This window comes from Patiria miniata, unplaced genomic scaffold (assembly GCF_015706575.1).
Source record: "Patiria miniata isolate m_02_andy unplaced genomic scaffold, ASM1570657v1 HiC_scaffold_13, whole genome shotgun sequence".
Lineage (NCBI taxonomy): Eukaryota > Metazoa > Echinodermata > Asteroidea > Valvatida > Asterinidae > Patiria > Patiria miniata.
Genome location: NW_024037051.1, coordinates 8,573,693 through 8,598,226, shown reverse-complemented (window position 1 = coordinate 8,598,226; position 24,534 = coordinate 8,573,693). Strand labels below are relative to the sequence as shown.

At 38.6% G+C, this 24,534-nt stretch overlaps 1 protein-coding gene across 22 annotated transcripts in view; it reads right to left on the bottom strand.

Annotated features, from left to right (window-relative positions):
• Positions 1-24,534, bottom strand: part of LOC119721196 (titin-like) — a 210,720-nt gene that overhangs the window by 86,280 nt on the left and 99,906 nt on the right. For 17 of the 22 annotated variants that reach the window (XM_038191122.1, XM_038191121.1, XM_038191102.1 and 14 more), the window contains 14 exons: positions 18,512-18,663; positions 15,017-15,214; positions 13,211-13,498; positions 12,059-12,195; positions 11,264-11,522; positions 9,953-10,166; positions 8,799-8,941; positions 7,805-7,977; positions 6,862-6,978; positions 5,368-5,463; positions 4,647-4,745; positions 3,153-3,374; positions 2,034-2,275; positions 1,218-1,431 (listed from right to left, as the gene is read on the bottom strand). In XM_038191122.1, the coding sequence (XP_038047050.1) occupies positions 1,218-1,431; positions 2,034-2,275; positions 3,153-3,374; positions 4,647-4,745; positions 5,368-5,463; positions 6,862-6,978; positions 7,805-7,977; positions 8,799-8,941; positions 9,953-10,166; positions 11,264-11,522; positions 12,059-12,195; positions 13,211-13,498; positions 15,017-15,214; positions 18,512-18,663 (2,554 nt within the window). The remainder of the gene's footprint in view (positions 1-1,217; positions 1,432-2,033; positions 2,276-3,152; positions 3,375-4,646; positions 4,746-5,367; positions 5,464-6,861; positions 6,979-7,804; positions 7,978-8,798; positions 8,942-9,952; positions 10,167-11,263; positions 11,523-12,058; positions 12,196-13,210; positions 13,499-15,016; positions 15,215-18,511; positions 18,664-24,534) is intronic. The other 5 variants (XM_038191107.1, XM_038191108.1, XM_038191111.1 and 2 more) reach the window with 5 other exon arrangements.

Sequence of the window (24,534 nt, the reverse complement as noted above, 5' to 3'; positions counted from 1 at the left end):
AACCTCCTAGGTGATAGTGTCAGCAAAATAATTCAATGAAATCTGGCAAAGTTTTACAGAGCTGAGCAGATTATTTGAAGACGCATGGTTAAATTATTCTATAAAATATGTAAAACAGCTTTCCTCTGCTGATAAAGTCTTGTCTTCCAAGCATTGATCTTTGCACTGATACTAACGTCTGCTATTTTCTAGGTGGCTTGTTAGCAAAATTCCCCATCAACAGCTAACACACATTCTAAAATAAATTATAGCTATTACATGTAGCATCAAAATATCATTTAAATATTACATTTTGCCCCTTCATCGATTTTATAGGCACTTCACACTCAGTGCCAAAAATTAAATAAGTGAAGGGCAAAGCCCAATATCAAAATTTACAAAATTCTTAACTATTAATGTAAGGTTTACAATCTGCCTTTGGAATTAAGTAACTCAATTTGACTGAATTTAGGCAGTACTTTGAGTTGAAATGTATTGGCTTACAATCTCCAGGGTTGGTCATTTTGAGCTCGTACATGTATATCAACTCACGTGAGGGAGTTTGGCCCAGTGGTTAGGGTTTGTGACTCATGATCAGAGGGTCATGGATTTGAATCCAGCTGCTGGCCATATGTTGTGTCCTTGGGCAAGCCACTTCACCCCCACTTGCCTCTCTCCACCCAGGAGTATAGAAAGGTACCAGGAGTAACTTGCGATGGACTAGCATCCAGTCCACGAGGGATAGAAATATTGTCAGTCGTTTCATACTACTGAAACCGGAGATAAACGCCAGCCTGATGACAGACTTTACTTTTTTTAAATTTATTATTTTACTTTATATCAACTCACCATAGAGAAAGACTTTATCAATTGAAAGAACAATATGAGATTTGAAGGTTTGCATGGTGGAAAGATACTACGACAAGATAAGTTTGCGATAGCACCATGTGAATAAATCTCTTTTGTGAGTATGTGTGGTTCTGAAAAGAACCGGAGGGACTCAACCACACCCATCCTTATAACATCGCATCATCGTTGGAATCCCTCATTCTCCTGATGACGGGCAGAGCATACTGTTCGAAACGTTGAGTCCCTCCGGTTCTTTTTCAGAACCACACATACTCACAAAAGAGATTTATTCACATGGTGCTACCTCAAACTTATCTTGAAAAGAACAATAGTTCAACTATAATCGCTAAAATCTGAATATTTTGAAAGCAAATCCAAAATCAACTCACCCTGTGGTTAGGATCACTATAGACCCGCTCCCCATCCCGGTACCACACCAGGTCAGGCGGCGGTCTACCCTTGACTCGGCAGTTGAAGCGAGCAATCTTGCCTTCCTTGATGATCAGGTCACTGGGTATCTCCTTGATACTCGGTTTGTAGTGTTTCTCGTTGACCTCACTGTCTGGGGTACCGCGCTCTGGGATGTTGTATTCTTGGGTTTCCCTGTGAAGGAAATTTGACAAGGGTTAATTACACAGATACAAATTAACAGGATCACAGAACATAACACCATATTCACTTGTTACACTCGTAGTGTAAACAATAGCGTACAACATCATCTACAAAATAACTAGAATTGTTGATTGTCCTCAGTGGACAGTATAACTGGCTTTTCTGAGAAGTTGTTTATTGATAGCTGAATTTTGAAGGAAGGCCTATCAATTTATTTTATTCCTTTCATTTCAAAATTATTCAAAACACTGTAAACATCAAAATTGTAACACGGAATACTTCTTTTAGTTAAGAAAATAAATTAAAAATTCATTAAGAAATTCATCGTGACGTCATTCCATATTATGCATAATATTCACATAATCTAACTACCCACCAAGTTTTAAGACAATCCGACATTCCATGATGTTTTTACAAAATCACATTGTTGTAGATCTCTAGATATAGAACATTAAACTATGCACCTTTAAGATGATGTCACATGACATATGTCATGTGAGGACATGATGAATTGGATTGATTTTTTTTATGGTTTGAGACAGTTTTATCAATAGGAGGGTTAAGGTAGTTAACAGTAAGTCTTTTAAACTTACTGCCTGACTCTGTGGGCCAGCACACCCTTCATATGCTGTGGCATATCGTTCTCATCCACTCGTTCCACATACAGCCTTCCCGTACTGACAGCTCTGCCTTTAGGGCTGGCTGCAAAAATGGTGTAGGCACCCCTGTCCTCTGGTAGGACCATCTGAATGCGTAGTGAGCAAAAGCCCTCGGTGGACTTGACATCTAGGCGGGTGGAGCGAACCACGGGCTGGCCGTTCTTGAACCACTGAATCTGAGGGGAGAAAATTACACACGTTTAACAAACTGCCGCGAGTGTGGAATATTTACCTTCACTGACACCAACTTATCTAAAAGTTTTTCTTTGTCCTTTTATTGTATGGTACAGGCATTATTTACCATGTAGACAGTTCCTAAAGAAACCTGTCAACCCATTAAAGATTGCTGTTCCAGAGACTTGCCAAACCAAATTATTCGAAAGATTAGAATAAATTGATTAATAAGTTCATGTGTGAAATAGTTAGGATTTACTATGTTGAACAAAAGACTACTGTAGTAATTTCACTCCACAGTCTTGTCAATGGAAAATGTATACATAAAGGTTGCCTGTCTAAAATCATAATTTGTTTGCGTTGGCCCGAGTTGATCCTAAACTATTTGGTTTTGAGCAACTCTGGAGCGCAAGTCTAAAACTTGTGTTAGATATGTTCAAATGGAACAAAAGGAAGACACATGTACATGTATATATTTCAACAGCAGTTTTGTTAAACAGTGAAGGCTTAGTGTAGACTGTTCAGACACAGGGAACTAACTCTGCAGTACACGTTGTTTCAAAATCCATTCCACACATTTCTACAATTAGTTGCTGGAAAACTCTACCACATCCGACCTAACCAAGTTGATCCAGTGTTCAAGCTACCACCTACATACAAGTCACATTTCATAGAATTGGGGGGGGGGGGGATTTCATGGAGCTGGTAAGCTGAGAACTGATTTGCTTAACAAACTAGGTAACCAGCCAAAATGTCATGGCATGTGTATTGCTTGTGATTGGTTCACTGCATCTTTTTGCTTAGTAAGAAAATATGCTAAGCAAAATGTTCAGCTAAACGACTCCATAAAGTTGGGCACAGGTCAAATTCTCAACTCACCGTTGGTTTTGGAGAGCCCTCCACCCTACAGCTGAAAGTGAAGGGGCTGCCTTCCAAGACCTTGAAGTTCTTCAACTCCTTGATGAAGCACGGGGCACCCGGCCTCTCCGTGTCTGTCTCCATGCCGGATTCTAGCTCAGTCTCTGTCTCTGTTTCTGTCGCCATGCCTGGCAAGTTGGGATCCTGGAGGAGCCTGGCCTCAAAGGCAGGCACACTGAAAGGCTGCAAGGAAATAAATCAAGACAACTTGAAATACATGATTTTATCAGATATCACCGATTCTGCAAAGTCAAATGGAGACTTTCTGTACAGCATCAGCCTGACCAATGCAAATTTGGTTGAAAAAATTGTAAAAGCGGAGCCTATTTGAAATTTATGTTCAAAGGTTGCTATCCTTTACCAATAGGAATTTCCTCGTGAAATTTGATTCTTAATGAATACAGGTCAAACGATCTCCCAAAATGTCTATTTTTAATTGATATCACTTGAGAAGGAATGTCATGATTTCAAGTCACAGAAAACCCCTTAAATAATGTCCTCTTTTTCTCCTTTAACATTGATTTTTTTTCCTTTTAAATCTGCCAATTTTTTTAATGGTGATTCATTTTAGACTGTCCCCATTGAGTTTATTTACCACAGCTTCGATCATTTTCAAGACATATAATTGGGAAAATGAAAATCTAGCAAAATTTAAGTAACTTGGGCTTTTTGATAATGTCATGCTAGCATTTGCCTGAATATGGTGCATGGTAGCAAGAATGACAGGAGTTTTTCTGTGTGCCAGTTATGAATTGAAATTTAGAGGGCTTTTCCTGTTTTAAATTATAAAGATTTAATAAGCTGATGATACATCTTAAGATAACTTGGATCATAAACTTCAGAGGTCTACCTCTACATGAAACTAATAAATAACAATGAAGAGAGTGTTAGTAAATGCTTGCTTCATGTGATATGGAGGTACTATCACACAAAAGGAAGAAATCTATGTCATTTGTACTTCTCAAAGCAGAAGCAACATGCCTCATGCCTGGACTTCAAAGTCATGCTTACAATTTATAAATCAGTCAAAAGTATATCAAGAAACCCACACTTCATTTGGTATCAATTTTTTTTCTTGGACTTAATTCAACAGTAACTTACAAATTTAGAATTAAAAAAAATAAATACATTTCACACACCCTTACGTCCATGCAACACACTTAATAATTTCAAGTAAACAAACAATACAGTCACACATTGCTATAAATTGATAAAAAAAAATCCTGGATGAGTTAATAAAAGAGCCTCGTAAACATGTAATTAATATATTTCTCTTTCCAGACTGTTGGCTGTCACTTCCGTTGATGTTACATCAGTTAGGAAATTACACAAAATCATATTAGTATACAAATGTACCGAACTAGTAATCATCATTTTACATCAACATTAATATTTGTCATCATGTTCACAACTTGACACACCACACCATGCCAATAACCAAGCTTCTCTACAGACCCCCGCTGGTGCCATGTCTGGGTAGTCACCCGATGTCCGACGATCTCTCAAATTGATCTCTTTCTGAAGTCTGGTTTCAAACGGCGACACCTTATACACCTGCGAGTGAGAACGTTTGTTAGCGACTTATCTCTGTTCTACTGATGAACAACACTAATTAATTTTGGTAAGTACAGAAAGTGTTCTATAAAATGGGGAGGGAAGTCAACAAACATGATGCAAGGAGTCCCGCAGAGGGACAAATTCATGCAACAAATTCTAAGAGCTTGAACAGAATGGTTTGGAAAATGCCTTTTGACAGTGACTTAGTTTTCATCCTATTATCCTGATTATGTGTCCGGATTTGTCAATAATGTGAAGATTTTGTTACAAAATGAGGAAATAGGTCAGGGGCTAACGGGGGGGGGGGGGGGGGGGGGGCAAAGGGGGTGGATCGGCACGCCAATCAGATAATCCATCATGGGGTAGTTGCTCTAATAAAGGGGCTTCGTGCATGTAAACTGATTATGTGTCCGGATTTGTCTTTAATGCATTGGCGGAGGTGGACCCAGATGAGGGAGGAGGGGGTAGAGGGGAGGGGGTAAGGAGGGGGTAGGGGGAGGGTAGGGGGAGGGTAGGGGGAGGGTAGGGGGAGGGTAGGGGGAGGGGGTAGGGAGGGGGTAGGGGGAGGGGGGTAAGGGGGTGGAACAGCACGACATGCTGAATGGTGACATGTCTCTACCTGATCGCTGGGGCGAGGTGGGGATGGGTCTGCCGAGCGTTCTCTCAACTGCACCTCTCCCATTAAGCGTTTCTCAAAGGGCGATGGTTTGAATGGCTACAATGTCAAATGATTGGAGAGCTTGAAGAATTATGCCGCACAAAGCATGAGTTTTGCAATGGTTTGTACATGAAGTAGAAATGTACTTTACATATGGGTCATTCAATAAATTTGGGGTTCACTTTTTCCCCTGTCCCTTTAACTTCTGACATCTGTGATGTTATAATTCTGATGCAGTCCTTAATGCAGTCATCTTCACAAGAGTGATTATGAAAAGCAAACTACCTACCCAACAAATAAAGAATCATTTGAGGTCACTCTGTTAATGACACTTGAATGGCAAATTACAAATTCCGAGGTAATAGGGACAGGAAAAAAGAAAAAAGCCTCAAGTTTGGACCCCACATTTTCAGAATGACCCACATTTGAGAAACATTAGCAAGGATTGACTGCATGGAACGTACTGGTATTTTAGCTATGGTCTGGAGAAAAAAAAAATGATCAACTCCAAGACAACTTCTTTATTATTATTTATAAAAACCAAGGTATTCATACGAAAAAGAAATAAACGTACATGTATCATCTAAGTAATTTTTTCTTCTTTGGTTTCATTGGGTTTTTTTTCTCAATAAAATTCAGAGAATCTTGGAACTATTTGGCATTGCAGTTCAACACAAGATTTGGGTTTGAGAATTCTTAGGAGATCCACTGAAATGCTTTCCATTCAAATACATACATGTACCTTCATATAACACCAACTACAAGTTAGAAATATGAAAACATCTCAACAGTGTTGATTTACTTTAAACTGAAACTTAAAAAACAGTCAATACCTGCAACAGAAGGTGGTTATTATAAATGGATAAAAAGTAATAGTATTCATGGATATAAAGTGCACTGCAAAGAACATGTGATAATCTTAACAAAACAAAAAAAAACTTTCAAAATAAATAAAACCGACATTGTTCTTACAGAACATCAATTTAAAATACTTAAACTCTCACGCCACATACAGTGTAGTTTATATTTGAAATTGTAAACGTGGACCTCAGTGACTTCTGTTTGTTAATGTTAATATCAGGGAACGAAGGAACGCTAAGTGTTAATATTATGAGCAAATGTTTTTTTCAAACACGTGAGCTCTTTATGCAAGAAACGTACTGCATATTGCTAACAACCTACATACATACAACATACAATAGGGTGAAGTGTGCACATGAAACTATATCAACTATAATTCAAGTCACAAGAGAAAGTATTCTATTTTCGATTTCAATTGAAAGAACTATTCGCTGGTGATGCAATCACATAATAAATGACAAAAAAATAACTGATGATTGTGATCAGTTTATTAACATGCCAGTTGATGAATCTAGCTCATGCAACAAGATGGCTGGCATAGCAACAGGGTGTAGACATAAGTAACAGATGATGGTTGTTATAGCAACAGTATACCTCAGCAGACTGTATACTTTTGTCGCCGTCCGCCCCACCGGAAGGTTGAGGGAGGTACCTCTCCCTGTAAGCAACTTCCTGCAAAAGACGCTTCTCAAACGGGGAGATTTTGTAACCCTAGGGGGGTAAAGAGATGCATTTGGAAGGAGGCAGGGAAGGGATAAAACCATGCACTCCATCGTAAATGTCACAAAATTTCAGTTCCGGGAAAATTTAAGAGGAAAATGAGGAAGAAACGCTATTATGGGGAGGGGTTCTATCCAAGGGAGGCAGGTTCCATTTAGTACAAAATTTGGGTCAAAATGCTCTGTTACAAGAAAATCACATCAGCTTTGAATTAGAAAATCACTTTCCGTTTTTACCAACTACGGGTGACTTAGAAGCTTGTGGATTCAAGACCAAATGCTGATTAATGAATACAATGAAATAAGTGATTTCAATTCAGATGTAATTTGAGATATATTGATATCAAATCTCTTTCCCTCACACTTTCTCCTTCAGACAATATGCAAGTTTTCAAGTAGTGCTCATTTTTGTCTTTTGATTGGACAAAACAATTTCCAAATAGTTGTGAAATAAGGACTGCAATAGTTTCAGAAAATGTCTTAATAATGCTTTACATGTCATTCAGCATAACTATTTACCAAAAGCTAGCATACTTATGGTCTACCATAACAAAAATGCATGGAATTAACTGATGATACCGTAAGTTAAAAAAACCACTCAGGAAGAATAAAACCAAAGAATGTGGCGCATACAGAAGTTTCAGCAATAGCTGCTCTGCTCACTCTTTAAGAACACAAATTGCAGCACAGGCAGCAGCAAACTAACCTCAACAGCTTCAATTATAAATGTGCGATGTCAAATAGCTTGCAATCACTTCTTCCACTCATCATTGCGTATTTGTTCAACTACAAACAAAATGTATCGATGAATTGTTTACCTCATGATCGACATCATGGTAGACGTTGCCCTGCATGTCCACACTGCTCCCGTGCACAGTGGCCCTGCCCGGTGACAGGGGCTCTTCTTGGAAGGGATCTGAGTATTCTTGGACTGGACCGCGGAGACGAGCTTGCTCCTCGTATTTCTGACGCATCCAGCGATTATAGTCAGCTGTGGAGAAGTATAGCAACATAGTGTTCAGTGTATATGCATTTATATTCATCTATGCAAATTTGCTACTGACATTAAGTTGGAAAGTGCGTACTTCTGCATGTATTCAATGGTTTGTAAGGAAAAATGCAGTGATTGATCAAATTTTAAAGATTTTACACATTGGGTTCATCCATTTTTGTGTTCATATTTTTGAATGTCTTTTTCCAATGCATCTGATGACTTTGCTTTTGAACATTTTTGTGCTGGACTTGAAGGGCAAGCCTACTGTACTGTCTGACTGAGTCACTAACTGACTGACTAACTAAGTATGACTAGTGTCCTCAATTGAGACAGTTAGGTCCAGTTTTAACTATGTAAGCCTAGTTTTGTTGCCTTAATTTGTTATCTAAGCTATACATATCAATACCTCTTGTATCCTTTTGTTTGACGAAATTCCTATATAGCTAAATCTTGATAGCTTGTTTAAGTTTGGAATCTGTTAAAATAATGATGACAAGTTTATAACAGGCCCAAAGAAAGCAGTAAACATACAATAATATGTTTTTCTCACAATGTCTCGGGACAGCACTGAGTATATAGTTTTTTTTTTTTTTTTAATGTCGGTGAAGGGCAAAACCCTATATTGAATAAACCTTTGTTGCTGGAACCAAAAGCCCGCCTATTGTCATCTTAGTGACTGAGTCACTGGCTGACTGATTGACCAAGACAGTATGTCCTAAACAGAAACTTGAAGGTCCAGCTCAGTTTAGCAAGCTAGTCTTGTTTATACATGATCCAGTGATTTAAAGTCTCTTAGCTTTATCTTTGAGAGGATTTACCTTCAGTCATAAGCAAGGCTTTACAGACAGCTTCGCCAGCATCATTCTTGGCGATGCAGGTGTACTGTCCGATGTCATCGTCCAACATCATGGTGATCTCCAAGGAGACAAAGCCTGTCTTCATGTCTTGTCTCGGGATGAACCTACAAACGACAAAATTCAAAATTTATCTTACCACGACAGATAACTTTCTGAGCGGTCTCAAGAAAAAAAAAATTCACAAGAAAAACAAAATGGAGTCCCAATTATATGTCAGCAAATAAACGGAGACCTTTAAGCTTTTTTAATTTTTGCGCTCTTTAGTTAAAAAGTGGAGTACCAACTTAACTTCAAATTTTGAAATACAAATTCTGCATGCCTCTCTTGAACAGAAGCCTATACTTTATTTCAAAATCATGATCTCAGTTTCCACTTTAATGCTTCTGTTTAAACACAGATGAATGATTTGGAAGTAACTGGGATAATGGAGTGAGAGTGATAGTAAGCCTCTAGCTACTATGGACAGAGAAGTCAAGTTTCACGAAGGTTAATTACGTGTATACATCTTGATCAATCAGTATTGATCCACATGGCACACATTTGGAGGCGAATTAGACACATCAATCTTAAAGATTGATGTGTCTAGTTCGTCTCCAAGTGTGTACCATGTGTAAGACTATTCACATAAAGGAAAGAGAACCCCTTTCATAACCTATTCGAGTACTGTGATATCCAATATGAGTTTCACAAGTTGGCCTATATTGTGGGCGTATAATTGTGCAAGTGCATAACAGGAACTAGAAATTTACGAAATTATAAACATCCAATTGGCAAAGCAATACCTAGAGCTATTTATATTGCTTATTTTTATAGAGCATTTGCTTAAAATTTACTGAAATTCTATGCAACTTACTATAAACCTGACACTTCAGTTGTTAGAAAAATTCCAGTTTGAAAAGGAATGACTCCAAAAATGGTTTTATTATTGTGGAAATGGGGAAAATAGTCAAACTTTAATTTGAAAGACAAGCTCAACTCTCTTCGTGCAGTGAACTTAATTTGTTGGCTTGAGCATCATAATGCCTTGTTTTAATTCTATCTGATGGAGGCAATGAATTCTTTACTCAAAGGGTTAAATGCAGTTTTAGTTCTTCTTTTTAATCTTGATGACCTACCTGTACCCAGCGACTGGGGCACCGTTCCTCAACCAGACAATCTCTGGGAAGGGTTTGCCTCTGACAGCGCAGTCAAAGCGGCAGGTCATCCCCTCGTTGAATCGCATGGGTTGCATCTCCTTGGTGAACTCTGGCTTAGTGTCACCAGCAGAGGGTGTCTTGCTGTCGGCTGAAGGGACACTGTTTAAGGCATTGGTCTGGGGTTTCCCAGAGCCTGAGAAAAAATGAGAGCGGGTAACAGTAAGCACTAAAAACATGTTTGAATCGACTGACTTTTGGCCATGGGGAATGAGAAAGTACTTAACTCTTTGAATTGGGAAGGTTTTGTTAAGCAGAGTTGTAATCGTTCCAATCACAAGTCAAATCACAAGTTAGGTCACATATAACAGGGGATCACAGTTCATTTGAATAGCTTGACCTGACACTGGATAACTTGTGGTGGACTTGTGGTGACCCGCGACAGACTCCATTACAAATCTGTTGTTAAGTCATTTCAAATGTCTGAAATCTCGATTTTTAACCAGCTCAGAATTAGCCAATATGGTATCTTGATGAAGTAGTCCATGTCAAAGGTCATTTGCGATAAAATCGTTGACGTGATACGCGATGTTATGCGGACGCCCATTCTGCTTGTAATTAACACGCGAGCATCGCGCGCCTGTCTCCGTGCGCATTCATGTGCCTTTGATGAGCATTCGATTATCCCGAATGACCCGAGACCCATATCATTTTTGCGCATGCGCAGTTGAAATACCGAACTGGCTTATTGTACTTTAAGTCCATTGCAAGTCCTGTTCAATTAAACAAAAATAGGTCAAATAAAAAGCCAAACCACAATTCAGGTTCACAAGTAACAGGGGATGAACATTGACAGAGGAAGGCCTTTATCACAGCTCATCTAAGTCGCTTATCACTTGTCTTGTACATGTAGTAAGACAGATGGCTTGTGATTGACTAATAGGATTACTTGATTTCAACTCTGCTTCAGCAGTTCTGAATCCATTAGGGTCGAGCAATGTCAGGATATGGATTTGGAGAGCTAACCACCATTATAAACAGGCATTCTAGAGTTGCTGCCAACACAAAAAAGCAAAAAAGAACCTCAGGTCAACCCAAATATGATTTGGTCTCAGACACGCCAACTTGATCCATTAAGTTTCTATTGACTAGAACGATGGCTGAAATCAGGATGCTCTGATCAAGTCGCTTTGAACGACAACATCTTGAGCACGTAGTCACTCCTTATTGTTTTAACATCGAACTTCATATCTTCTGAATAATTCAGTTTGGTTAAATTTACTGAAGACACACCTGTCACTCTCAATTGGCAGGTGGTTGACCTGCTACCAGCTGGGTTGGTAGCGGTGCAGGTGAACTTCCCTGCATCATCGGTAAAGACCTCGGGTATAGTCAGGGTGGCTACGCCGTTGCTGTAACCCATCTCAAAGTCCAGGCTTGGCTCGATCTTAGCACCGTCGCGGAACCAGGCGATTGTCGGTTGGGGTTGGCCCTTGAGGGTGCAGGATAGTGTGGTGGATTGCCCTTCTTTGGCTTGGACGTCAGAAAGAGACTGTTCAGAAAAGCAGAGGAAAACCCATTAAAGTCAAGTCAATCAATAACAAATTAATGAATATGAAGAAAATGAATAGATTCAGATTTTACTACGTTTTCATTTGAAGGTCACAACCCAACGTCATCAATGTCTTGTTCAACTGTATATTAATTAGCTCTACACTCCTGGCTTTCTTCCAAGGAACTTTCTCCATTCACCAACAAAATCAAACAGTGCACAAACCAGCAGCACATATTTTTCAGTTAAAAAAAAAATCCTAACGTTAAGAATGATGTAAACAAATGATGTTTGGAACCTGCATATTCAAGCCTTTGAAATCATGAAAAACCACGTGGGAAATTACAGTAGATTTTGCGTAAAATCTAAAATTGAATTAATGTTATCACCGTTTTTTCCCTAAAAGGATGGGCATGCCAAATCTGACAGGAAGGTTGTAATGTAACTGTTGACACGCCCATCAAATTATGAAAACCAACGACGGCAACAATGTATGGCAGAAGGATATTTTCGCCTTGTGATTGATGAATGCCAACCTTAGTGAATACTGGAGCAGACTGCTGTGCACTCTGTTGTGGTGGTGGTGGTGGTGGTGGTGCACTGTGTGATACAGCATCCTGCTCCTTAGTCACTGTCTCAGCGGGGATGGGGCCCTTCTGACCTGCCTTGCCACCTGTTACAGACAGAATGGGGAGGTCAGTAACTAGACACACTAACTGATCGTTTTTCCTGTTGCATCTCTGAACCTCGGGCAACATTCACATTACTTACGACCCACACTAACACAGGTGGCTATGGGAAGTGGCCAGCCACTTCCATTGGCACATGTGTAATTTCAAGTTGTAGCCATGTAATTCAGATGCAGTCTCACACTAAAAATGGAAGGTAAACTGCTTTTGAGCATATCAGGATGCTTTAAAGGGTTCATCATGTTGTAAATTGCCTTATTTCAGTTTCGTACCAGTCAGTAGGGCAAAGTCAATATGCAGAGGCACAAGAGAAAACTTTTATGAAAGAAACACAGGTTTTTAACATTGCCAGGTTGTTTCACCAAGATTTACTTCAACCCAGAAGCACTTGTATTCCATTGCTCTACACCGTATTCAACTCCTCAATAAAACCATAAAACCAAAAAGTGGAAATGGTTTGGGGCGGTATAAGTAGCAACAGGCAGTACACTTTGGGGTGGCACAGGACTAATATAAGTTTACAATAGGTGAACTGTGGTGACTCAAATCATAGTCACATATTTGGCACAATGACAACAATGACCATTCTTCCATTATAACTTTCCAAATTTACAAAGTTTTAGTTTACCACCCAAAAAGATAATTTCCCAACCTTGTATGCTTTATATATGACTTGAAGCTTTGCATGGCGGATGAGGAAGTTTTCGGGTAACACCATGTGGAAAGAAATCTCTTCTTAGAAGAAGTGTGGATTTCGGTTCTTTTCAGAACCAGTTCAACCAGTTCTTTTCAGAACCACACTTCTTCCAAGAAGAGATTTCTTTTATGCTGTCATCCATCCATACTTACTGCTAACATTCAGCTGCGCCTGACTGGACGCGACGCTGGCCGAATTCTCCGCTCTGACCGTATACTAACTTTCCAAATTTCAAAGTTTTAGTTTACTACCCGAAAGATCATTCCTCAACCTTTAAGGCTATGTCATCCATCCGTACTTACTGCTAACATTCAGCTGCGCCTGACTGGACGCGACGCCGGCCGAATTCTCCGCTCTGACCGTATACTCCCCTGTGTCCTCGTCAAAGACCTCCGGGAAGACCAGCGTGCACCGCTCACCATCCCGGCCGATCTGGATGTCCGCCGAGGACTTCAGCTCGTCCTTGTTGTGGAACCAGGTGACGGTGGGAGCGGGAAGGCCGGTGACGGTCACCTCGAAGCTGACCTTGTCGCCTTCCTTGACCTGCTGGCTCTGGAGGCGTTGGGTGAAGCGAGGTGCATCCGTGACATCTATTGGTTCAACAGATTGCAGAATATCATCTTCAAGAAAGATCTTTCATTTTAAGCATGAAAACGTTCAGTAATCAATGCCTATTTCTTTTTTCTTTGCATGCAGTGGTTATTCAAAATTTCAATTAAAACATTTTTCAATAAGAAAAACGTTTGCGAGAACAATTGATGCAGAACGAAATTTTCAAAACAACACATGCTTAGTGTGTTATAAACCAATTGCACAGGTACTTGTATTAGCACATGAGAAAAATTTCGATTTTATCCTCTTGAACACTTATTCCAGAATTACAAACATTTGATCATAATTACATGTACAACAAATAATTAGTGACTTGTAATTAAATTTAATCTTTCCAGAAGATCAAAAGTTTTTTTGAATACTGCATCACAATCAATTCATGCAGTGAAAAACCTACTATTGAATTACATCACCCTGACGCAAATTCCATCCTATGAAAAATCCATGCAGTGTTTCCAGATTAAACAAAATAAAAAAGAAAAGCAATCAAATATCTTAAAAAAATAATGAACTTAAAATAATATTCAACAAACGGTATAGTTATTATCAATTTTAATAAAAAAGCAAAGGTTTTATCTTTAGAAGGCAGTATATCTACTCAAAAAAACAAAATAGAAATACAAGTCAATTGTTGAGAATAACTGCTGGGGAGAAAATTTGCATTCAAGTAAAACTGCAATCACAACACATCAACAACACAGCACATCAAAGCAAGCAAGCAATATGGCAATCACACTATTGTATCCACAGTAAGAGGTTGCTTCAGAATCACACACACAGTTTCAACTGCAGAACCACTGCTTTTGTACATATTTGGCTGGGCGAAGACTGACAAATCAACGACTGTAGTCAGTAAATTCCATGCATAAGCCACATGCAAGCCACTCAAGGCTCTACTCAGAAAAACAGAAGTATAACTGCAGTTAATATCGATGTATGATACTGAAATGGACTTGTCCAACCACCTAACATAGAAGACATTACTGGGGAGTCAGGTTGGCATAGCGGCACTTTCCTCGCCTTCCACTGCTGTGACCCGGGTTCGAATCCCGCCAGGGCCAATAAGTGGATTGGGTTTTCAGTCGCCACATGTACCTGATTCCGTGGGTTTTCCCTAGAGTATCATTCTGGGTTTTCCTCCCACCTCTAAAACTGTAATTTCCTTCTCGTCTTCTCTCTACAGGTTTCTTCAGCCATGCAAGCTACAGTGCCTAGGGCGCTTTTGAGGAATCCTCGGTTTTATTAACAGAAGTAAATAATGATAATAATGACACACTGTGACTTGCTTGCCCATGTCGCAAACTTAGTATTAAATTTGAGGCACACATTGATTTTAGCAACTGCACTGGTCAATGGCGCATTGAGTTGCATGTATACAAAATATTTACAAGCACATGTTCCATGTACAAGCACTGCCCCACCTCAGTAATGACTTCTATTTGTGGTTGTATTTGTTTTTAAAACAGAAACCCCCGGCTACCATTTCAGCAACTAACCTTTGACTACCAGCTCAGCGGTGGACACAGCGGTACCGACAGGGTTTTTGGCCTCACACTTAATCTTGCCCGCATCGCTAGCGTCCGCTTTAGGGATGCGGAGGGTAGCGCGGCCCCCTTTGAGGCTGATCTGATATCTGGGGGAGTTTTTCAGCTCAGTGTCATCTTTGAACCAGCTGACACTGGGCTCGGGGTTGCCTAGTTTAGGGAGGAAGGGGGCGATTTGAAGAAAGCAAGCAAAACAGAGATAGAATAAGAAAGATGCTACAACTGTGAAGACAGGAGACAGCAACATCTATGCAGAATATTTTATAGAAAGCAACAATTGGCTAAGTTTGCAAGGTGTAGTACAGCAAGAACTTATAAAACACTAATGAAGTTCCTATGAAAATAAAATAATAATGAAAATGTAACACTCAACCTTATCTTTTTTTTTTGGGGGGGGGGGACTTTTTAGCAAGTATTTTTTAGATGGGCGAATGATCAATAAAAGCTATTGAAGATAGGATATGTGCAAACAAATTCTTAACCCAACAATTTAAAAAGAAAAGGTTGCAAGGATAAATTTTCAATTTCTGTTGCTAAAATTTACACTATGATATGTACATGTACCTCTACATCTATGTATTTTTTTGACGATGAACGGACCAAACTATATACTGAATAGATTGATTGCATTCGACAGCCACCTTGGAGGTGTGTTTCGTTATGTTAATTCATTAACAATGAATGCAAGAAGAGGTATTACTCTGTGGTGGAACAAAAGCTTACAGCTCCAAGATGGCTGCAGTGCAAACGATCCATAGTGTTGAGGGTGCAGACAGAAATTATGCAAAAACACTACAAGGGCCGTGCTATTTTGACCATCTCTCAGCCGGGGGGAGATCTCGGCCATCGAGTGACAAACAATTTTGCAACTCAGTACATGCATAGAACAACTTATCATATACATACCCAAGAAATCTCATGACCAAAGGTTAAAGGGTTTTGGAATTATGGCTAATTAATTATTCATATGCATGAATGGTAATTCTGCTCTGTGTACACTACATATATTGGGTAATTCAGTTTTCACGGCGCATAGCGCCGGAAATTTTTTTTCGCTGCGCGGCAACCCGTATTCCGATTTTCATGTTTTTGGTATCAAAAGATGCGCAAGGCTCGAGGCTTAACAGTCAGAACAGCTCAGGTCATGAAAAATTTGTTTTAAAGCTATCGCGGAAAAAGTTGAGGGGTAGCAGATTCCGCCCATCCCCTTTAGGGTTAAGTATTCAAAGGTATTTTGAAAGAGACGGAACTGGGCACAGGCCATAGTGGAGAAAAATTTAAAAACCAAAAAAAATGGGGTGATTTTTTTTTCAATTTTCAGATTTATTGATATTTAAAGAAATAGTAGAAAAATCGTGGAATACAAGTGTTTTTAAGGTGAACGATTGTCATCTTTCATGTTCACGAATAAAAAACTTGAAATTTGTAGGCCTATTTCTCAGTATTTTAAATTTGTGACATTTTGATAAATGCGTTCTTTCATTAAACATCCATAACTTGTCAACAGAATGTCCGATTGAAGTGCAACAAACAGCGCTGTAAGGAGAATTTTATTCTCTTTCCTAATATCTGCAAAACTTCATTTTGACCTCTGCCCAGTTCTGTCTCATTTTGCCAGATTGCCTCACATATAAATGTATGATAAGGTTAACAGTAACTACAGTTTTTTTTAAAATTTCGGAAAAACCTTAGTAATTGAACAGACTATAGAGATGTAAGTATATCAAAAAAAATAGCACCTCCAAAAACTGAAAAAGGAGTGTACATGTAAGCAAAAACCTGCTTGAATGTGAAAAAAAGTGGAAATGCAGTAGATAACCCCGAAAAGGCCCATGGCGGATAGATGAGAAGTGAAGATCAACAACTGAATGAGTGAAGTGGAAACGTGATGCGAAAGACTAAGCGGCGGTAAAAACTAGCTGTGGACAAACAGAAAGCCAATCCGTATCGCTACTTGGGACACTGAGTGTATAAAGGATGGCACACACGCTCCCAGGCACGGCTCAAGTGTTGTACAAACAGTGCAAGGCTGGTGGATAAGTGCAGAAGTCATGAAACTACAGTGATGCATGTGCAAAATAAAACTCGGTGGGTAGAACTTCAGATTTGTTTTCAAGGGTTGAAATGTTGTGTTTTTGGTTCAGTCCTTGAATTTTTGACAACATGTCAGGATTGGTAATTACAACTCTGTTCTAAATTAGAATATCTACTCGATTATAACAAACTACTGCTCTCCCCTCCCCCCTCGTCCCTAGGTTTACTTGAAGGACAGAATCTAAAACACTGCAAGAATAAGTTGAGCAAGTCAAGTAGATGCTCTTGTTTTAATGTGCTCAAATGTTCTAATGGATGTTTTGGAGTGATGGTATGACTCACAGCAGATCTACAGCAAACAACGAGTGCCCACCTGATTAAAGTTACACAACTGAATTTCCACTGGACGATGCATTAAGTTCTCCATTGCCACATTCAAGAATTTATAATGCTGAAGAATTTGTTGTGTTTTATTGATACATTTGTGGGGAATTTTTCTGCCAACCAAATGTAAATTTTGTGACAATTCTTTACCTTTAACAAATTACTTTTGTCAATGTTTGAATACATGTATTCTGAGGGCACAAAATCGCAGAAGGCAGACAGAACATACGTACATCAAAGCATGAATGTATTCTTGTGATTTGTTTTCAATGATAATGCATGTCCATTGAAGAGTTTATTTCTAAAACGCAATCTACTCCATTTGTTCCCTTTTAGCCCAAAAGGTAATTTCAACTACTATTATACAGTTAAACACAATACAATACAGTGAAACAAGAATACAATAAAGTGAAAAACAAAGTTTACAAATGGCAGCTATACTGTTTTCATTCTTTAAAGTTTCGTTACTGTGCAATTTGTTCACATTTTTTTACAAATGGATGTATCACGTTTTGGAAATAGATTCGACATAGAATTCATGAATGAGTTGTGAATTTTCAATGTTCCCCCAAAAGGTAATCTTTTTAGTTTTTCACAGTAAAACACATCTTGTATCAAACATGCAATATCATTACATGTATGATGCAAGATATGTTTTTCATTTTTTTTTTAATGAAGCAATGGAAAAACTATCTGCTGACCAAAAAAAAAAAAATTCCAAGCGTTTTTTAATTTTTAGAAATTATTTTTTTGGGGGGGGGGGTGTTGTAATAATCTCGCAAAGTGATGATGCCATTTCATTTGGAGGTTATTTTCATGTTTTGTCTTTTGCTTTTTTTCAACTTTTTTTTTAATGTTTCATTGTTTTGAAAAGAGCTAAAGGCAGAAATTTGCAGAAGGCAGAAAGAAAACATCAAACCAAATATCAAATCTTGCAGATTGCATTTTTCAAGCATGCACATTTTTTGAATGATTTATGCTAAGCTAAATCACAGATTGATGCTCTAAATGACCATGACAAGTCCCTACCTTGGATGACAGCCTCGAAGGAGGCTGGCTTTCCCTGGACAAGTGACACGCTCTTGACCGGCTGGCTGAACTTGGGCGGGTCCTCTTTGAACTTTGACCTCTGGCCGAACATGGCGGTCACTTTGGTGGAGGTGGTGGTGGTGGTTTCAACACTGTCGAGAAAACAAAAAAGGAAATTGTAAATGCAAGGAAAACCAAACTTGATTTATTCTCTTTTTGAGTCACTTGTCGTGAGAATGAACAAATAAGTAAACAATATTAAAAGTTACAATTATGCAAAGAATTAATCACCAATTTCATTTAAACATTGAAAAATTTGAAGTTACTGATTTATGTAAATATCTATGCATCTATGTAAATATATTATAGATTACAATTGCAGATGCCATTTAAAGTGTAGATGTAAGTACAATCCAACTAGTATTTGTTCTCTTTTTGAGGCTGTGTAATTAGAATGAACAAACAAGTAAAAAAAAATAAAGGTTGCAATTATGCACAGAATTACTCACCAATTTCATTTTACAATGAAATAAACTGAAGTCACTAATTTATTTTGTATTGTGAACAACTGTCCTACATAGTGACATATATAAGATAGTGACATATAAGTTGGATTTTATTCCTATAAGATAAAGATTTACAGTAGCACCATGTGACAAATCTCTTCTGTGAGTTTGTGAGGTCCTGAAAAGAATGATGTTACCTGAATGGTAAAATCATTCATCATGTCGGACTTAAAGAATCCGGTGTGTGACGCAGCATCCAAAACAGCCAATTAGGATTAGGTAAGAGAAAAGCGCACAGCTAAAACCTAATGGACCAGGCCGGCGGTGTGACACGAAACAAACCTGGATCAGCCCACTGACTTACATACCACGCCTGTTGACATGCAGATGCGATCATGAACTACTAACTTACTACTTCTTAATGAGGGGTGGTGACATCCCTGGAATTTAGCATTTATGGTGTTATATTTGGGAGCCCTGTGGTAATTCTTACTGAGGGGGAATTGGAATGTGAAATGGAATGCAGCTTTTTTGGCTACAAACTGATTCCAAGAATTTTTTTTTTAACTCATGAAAAAGGGTTGCCTTTCTCTTTCAGTATTGAATCATATTTTTTTCCCTAAAGAATGAGGTTAAATTTGGAGACTGATTCAGGTACCATGAGAGCAGATGCCAGTTCAACTATGACTTGTTTTCAATATGGACTTGGATATTTTTCTTCAATGCGTGGGAGGGGATTTACTTGTGTCAAGCCTGTTGAAGTACAAGCATGTGGGCTCCTTGTTTTACATCCAACGTGTCAGATGATTGGAATGGTCTGTTTGGCATCAGCACGTGTTACTTCTTGCATCTTTTTCTTATTTTAAGTCCAGACGTCAATACCAGATTTGTTACATTCCTGACTGGCAGAAGTAAATAAACAGCACCAACAACAGAAACTCAGTGAACCATTTGTTCCGCAGAAATGGCAAAGGTTATAATAAAGCAACAAATAAAGCTGAATTGTTGGGCCTCAGCACATGTACCAAGTACATTACTGAAAAAACTTTTCTTCCAATATCATTTAGTCTCTCAAAAATGAGTGCATTTCAACAACAACAAAACCGACAAATTGAATGTACCTCCTACATTTACATGGAACTGACAACAATGCTATGGTCTCACCAATTTAAACATTTTAGAACAGCATGTGTGTTTCGGCACATGAAATTCCAACACCAAAACAAAGATTTCTGAGAACGCAGATCTTCTTCAGAAAATTACTATTAAAGAATTTCAACAATAATTGCAGCTGGGCAGAAGAATTTCTACAAGTACAGTGTTCAGGCCCGTTGACAAAGGGGGGGGGGGGGGGGGGGGCTGGTGGGGCCAGGCCCCCCTTGGCGAGCAATTGACCCCCCCAACGGCAAAAGCCATATATATGTATTTTTGTATTTTTATGGTAGTGGGCCCCCTTAGTTGGTACTATGGCCCCCCTGATGCTCAGGGCTGGCGACGGGCCTGACGGTGTTCATCTTAAAAGTTATAGACTTGCCCTTATTAACTCATAACACATCCCAGCATGTGATTTACTAGCTCCAAGGGTTTTGAGTTGTCAAAGTATGTGTCCTTAAACAACCTTGATTTGGAGGTCACTGCACTGTGGTGTTGCCTTGGTGACAAAGATTTGAGGTCAGTGACCTAATATATTTATGACTGTTTTATAATGCAACAATCAATGGCAAAAAGGCCAATATGAAATAAAAATGTGTTACTAAATTATTGTTTTTCTTGTTCTATACCAAAGTAAAAACAAAGTTAAGTTGAAATATTTTAAACCCGGTTTTAAGAACTGTCATATTGGTGTCGCTGTCGATGTTAAACAGACATTAAATTTCTTTTACCTTGTTTCTTTGGGGAAATTTTTTTTTTTCAATGCTCATAAACTATATCAGAATTTTGTTAAGAAAAAATTAAGCCAACCAGCGACAAACTTTGGTAGTACATAAACATTTGCATAACTGAATGCAAGCTATCTACTTTTCAAGTGAGTTTCTCTTTCTTTTGGGAGGGGGAGGTTTATTTAGCAGCTTATTTTTCTTGATAAGATCCATGAGTCACAAAAATAATTGATGACACAATAATGCATAGTTCTCAATAAACTTGACTGACTTAATATGGGAAACATTTGTTCCTGACAATTCATCACGTACGCACACACATTGTGATGCAAGTGGTGTGGAATGTGCTGATACCCATCTGGTGGCTCATGAGGGCCGAATTACTAGTAAGACGCGGCAACATCCAACCACAGCAATTCTCTAACTAAGCCTTGATGTACAAGCTAGACTGCTGTAAGCATCACTGCTTCCCATGAGCCAAACTAAGACATCTTGGAACAACATCAGTCCACATCGGATCCCTGACTGTAAACTGTTTCAGTTGCCAGACCTTTCTTACATGTACATGATGTACCATCCTAAATGTGACAAACAGCTGAACGCTAAAGGGAAAGCTCATCTTGGCAAAATACTCTCACAAGAGCATTCTTGATGAAAATCCAATCCAGGTTAGGCCAGCCCACACATTTTGAACTACAAAAGTCGGTATCGATGCATCATTGCTCCACATTCAATCGAGATGACTTTCACATGTCAAGAAGTTTCCACGCTTGTCGATCATGGAATGAAATAGTTGAGGCAGTTGGCTATTAACCAATTTAAGGCACACAATACCATTTAGGGTATTGTTCACCTTCATTTTGAAGTGTGATTGGCAAAGTTAACATTAAAAAAAAGTGGCCACATGCGACTTGCATATAAACTGCAGGCCACTGTCGAAAAAAAGACACCACACAAAATTTGCCCTAGACAGGGGAACATTTTACTTCTTCGAATACCCACACAATTGTTATGGACAACACCCTGATTCAGTCGCAAAAAAAAAATAATAATACAAAGGCATGGACCATTTGCAAGTTTCAAAATTCAATACACGAATATTTATCTTGCAAGAAGCATGCCAAATGATCACAAAACAAACTTGTGAAATCTGATTGATCAATAATTCAAATAAATTCAGAGTTTTTAGATTTTATCAAGAAATGGACACCACCATTAACACATAAACAATTTGAAAACACATTCTCAGCACCATGAAATACAATGCTTTAGGACGGTCCCAACCAATCACACAGTAAGGAAACAACACAACGATGACATCATTCTATTTTCGTTCTGAAATCTAAACAGTTCTGATCTAAGTCCTTCCTGGCTCAGCCTGCGTTGGCGGTGGCCCCCATGTCTGGAATGCCAAGCATCTACATGACATCTCAGTAGGGAGCTCAGAAAGTGAAATATAAAGATGTCTGATAACGACAGACCATCCAACTCCCAATATCATGACTGATGGTTATATTTATTAATACTGGTGACATCATGGCCTATATTCTTGGTATCATACTTTTTTACCAGATGTGTTGTTAATTATAAATAATATTGCAAGTGATACAGTATAAAAAAAAAATTCAATTTTTAATGATTGCTAGACTTTAATTTTCATTGGTGTTTAAATTTAGTAGACAGTGAAAGTTCCTTTTTTTGCGTGAATTTTTTTTGGCAATAGGAAACACATATGGTTGAAACCACTATGAATGCAAAATACAGAGAAGCTCTATAAATAAGATCTTTAAGACATCTAAAATATTCATCAATCTCACTCTTCGTCCTCAAAAGAGGGAGGAAAAAATATCGAGTAAAAACTCTGCTTACATTCAATAGAAATGTGACCTTACATAACCCATAAACACTCTCCATCAAAGAAAAACAAACAACTTCAATTCTGGATAATTTGGGGGCAAAACCTAACCAGAAAAACAAAAGCCGAATTTTCAAGATTAAACTAGTTCTGCATGAGTACTTTAATATTGAAGGAGTTTTGATTTCAGTGTAAGGAAATCCCTGCCTATGCATCGCACGGCACAGAGATGCCATCAACATACAAGCATATGGTAGGCCTTACCATATAAGGTGCTGTACACTGCTACCGCAGTGTGAGCTTCAGCTATGCCCATCAGGTACGGTACATACACACACTCGCTCAGGTCCCCACATAGCAAGTCATGGTCAGCAATAAAGATGGCCCGATATCATGAAGGCCATGGACTAGAATCTTTGTGGTTTATTCATAGTAGCGCAGGTAAATATCTGCGACAAAAGGACTTTTTTAAGACTTCAGGTTTTTACGAAGGATATTTAATATGCCTGCAGGCTCGACTATCTAAAGTACAAAAATGTGCGGTATGTTGTGAAGTGCGTTTACCAGAGTGCTGCGAAGCTAGTGGTATTATTCAATACAATTTCATGCTCTAATCTATGCCACTACTTGTGGTTAAATTCCTATTACATAAAAGTGACAATTTTGTAATTATTCGAACTCTTACACAGTGCATTATATTTCAGTCGAATTAATGTAACAATTAAATGGTACAACTATTTAGTAATTTGTATTGTGATCTAATACTTTTTAAGTTGGAGTTTCTGTTAATAGAATAATATTCCAGCTACTCATGTTAAGGTGCTTTTATAGCCTTCTCTGTAAACAATCTGTTAATCTGTTAATCAATTGGAAAAAAAGGTCAGATGACAAGCTCACTACACGTCCAGCATTAAAAAAAGATTTCGCTAAAATAAACAGGATTTAAGATGGCGCAGACAAAAATGAAAGATGCAACTAAAATTTACAGTTTCAGATCTAAAGAGGATTACTGAGGGGCGGAGCTAAGAAGCCACTCCCAAAACTCAAGCTGCTGCCCAAACTAATTGAGCTCTTTCTTCACATGAAATTCATTGATTTGCACAATTTTATAAAATAGGAATTACATCCATACATGACGTACCTTAGTACAGAAATTAAAGCAAGTACTTTTTTAAAAAATGAAACTAGTTAATTCTTAAAATTACACAAATTGTTTACAAATTAATGGAAACATTTTTCCTACCGATTGAATCACCCCCTTTGATTCCAGGTCCATTCCCGACAGCTTTAAATTGGCACCAGCAGGGCCTTGTCTTGGTTCTTCGTTGCGAAAAAACAGAAGCTTCCAAACTTTTTTATTTTACAAAACACCAGACGTTAATTCCAGACACTTTCTCACAGAAAAAATGGACGGCTCGACAGCCGAGTTTCTCTTGCTCTCTGGATGTTGTTCTCTTGGTGGTAGGACTGCAAGTCAGCCCAACATTATGGTTTACAGATGCAGCCCTAGACTGGCTAATTAGCATACCGGTGCACTTATACAAGCTGGTCTCTGATTGGCTGGTCCCTCCGTGAGCTGCATGTGCAGATTCCATTCCAATTAGCACGAAACTGAGCAGATCAATTTGAATAACCCCGCCTCTGCTGTGATGTCATCTGACTGGCAGAGTGCCAAACTTTTTAATGGAGAGCATTTCATAAGGTAATTCTGTTGAGGGCTTTAAAGTATTTTGCATATTTGGGCTGTCTATACATCCTGCAGTTACTTGATTGGCAACGGAG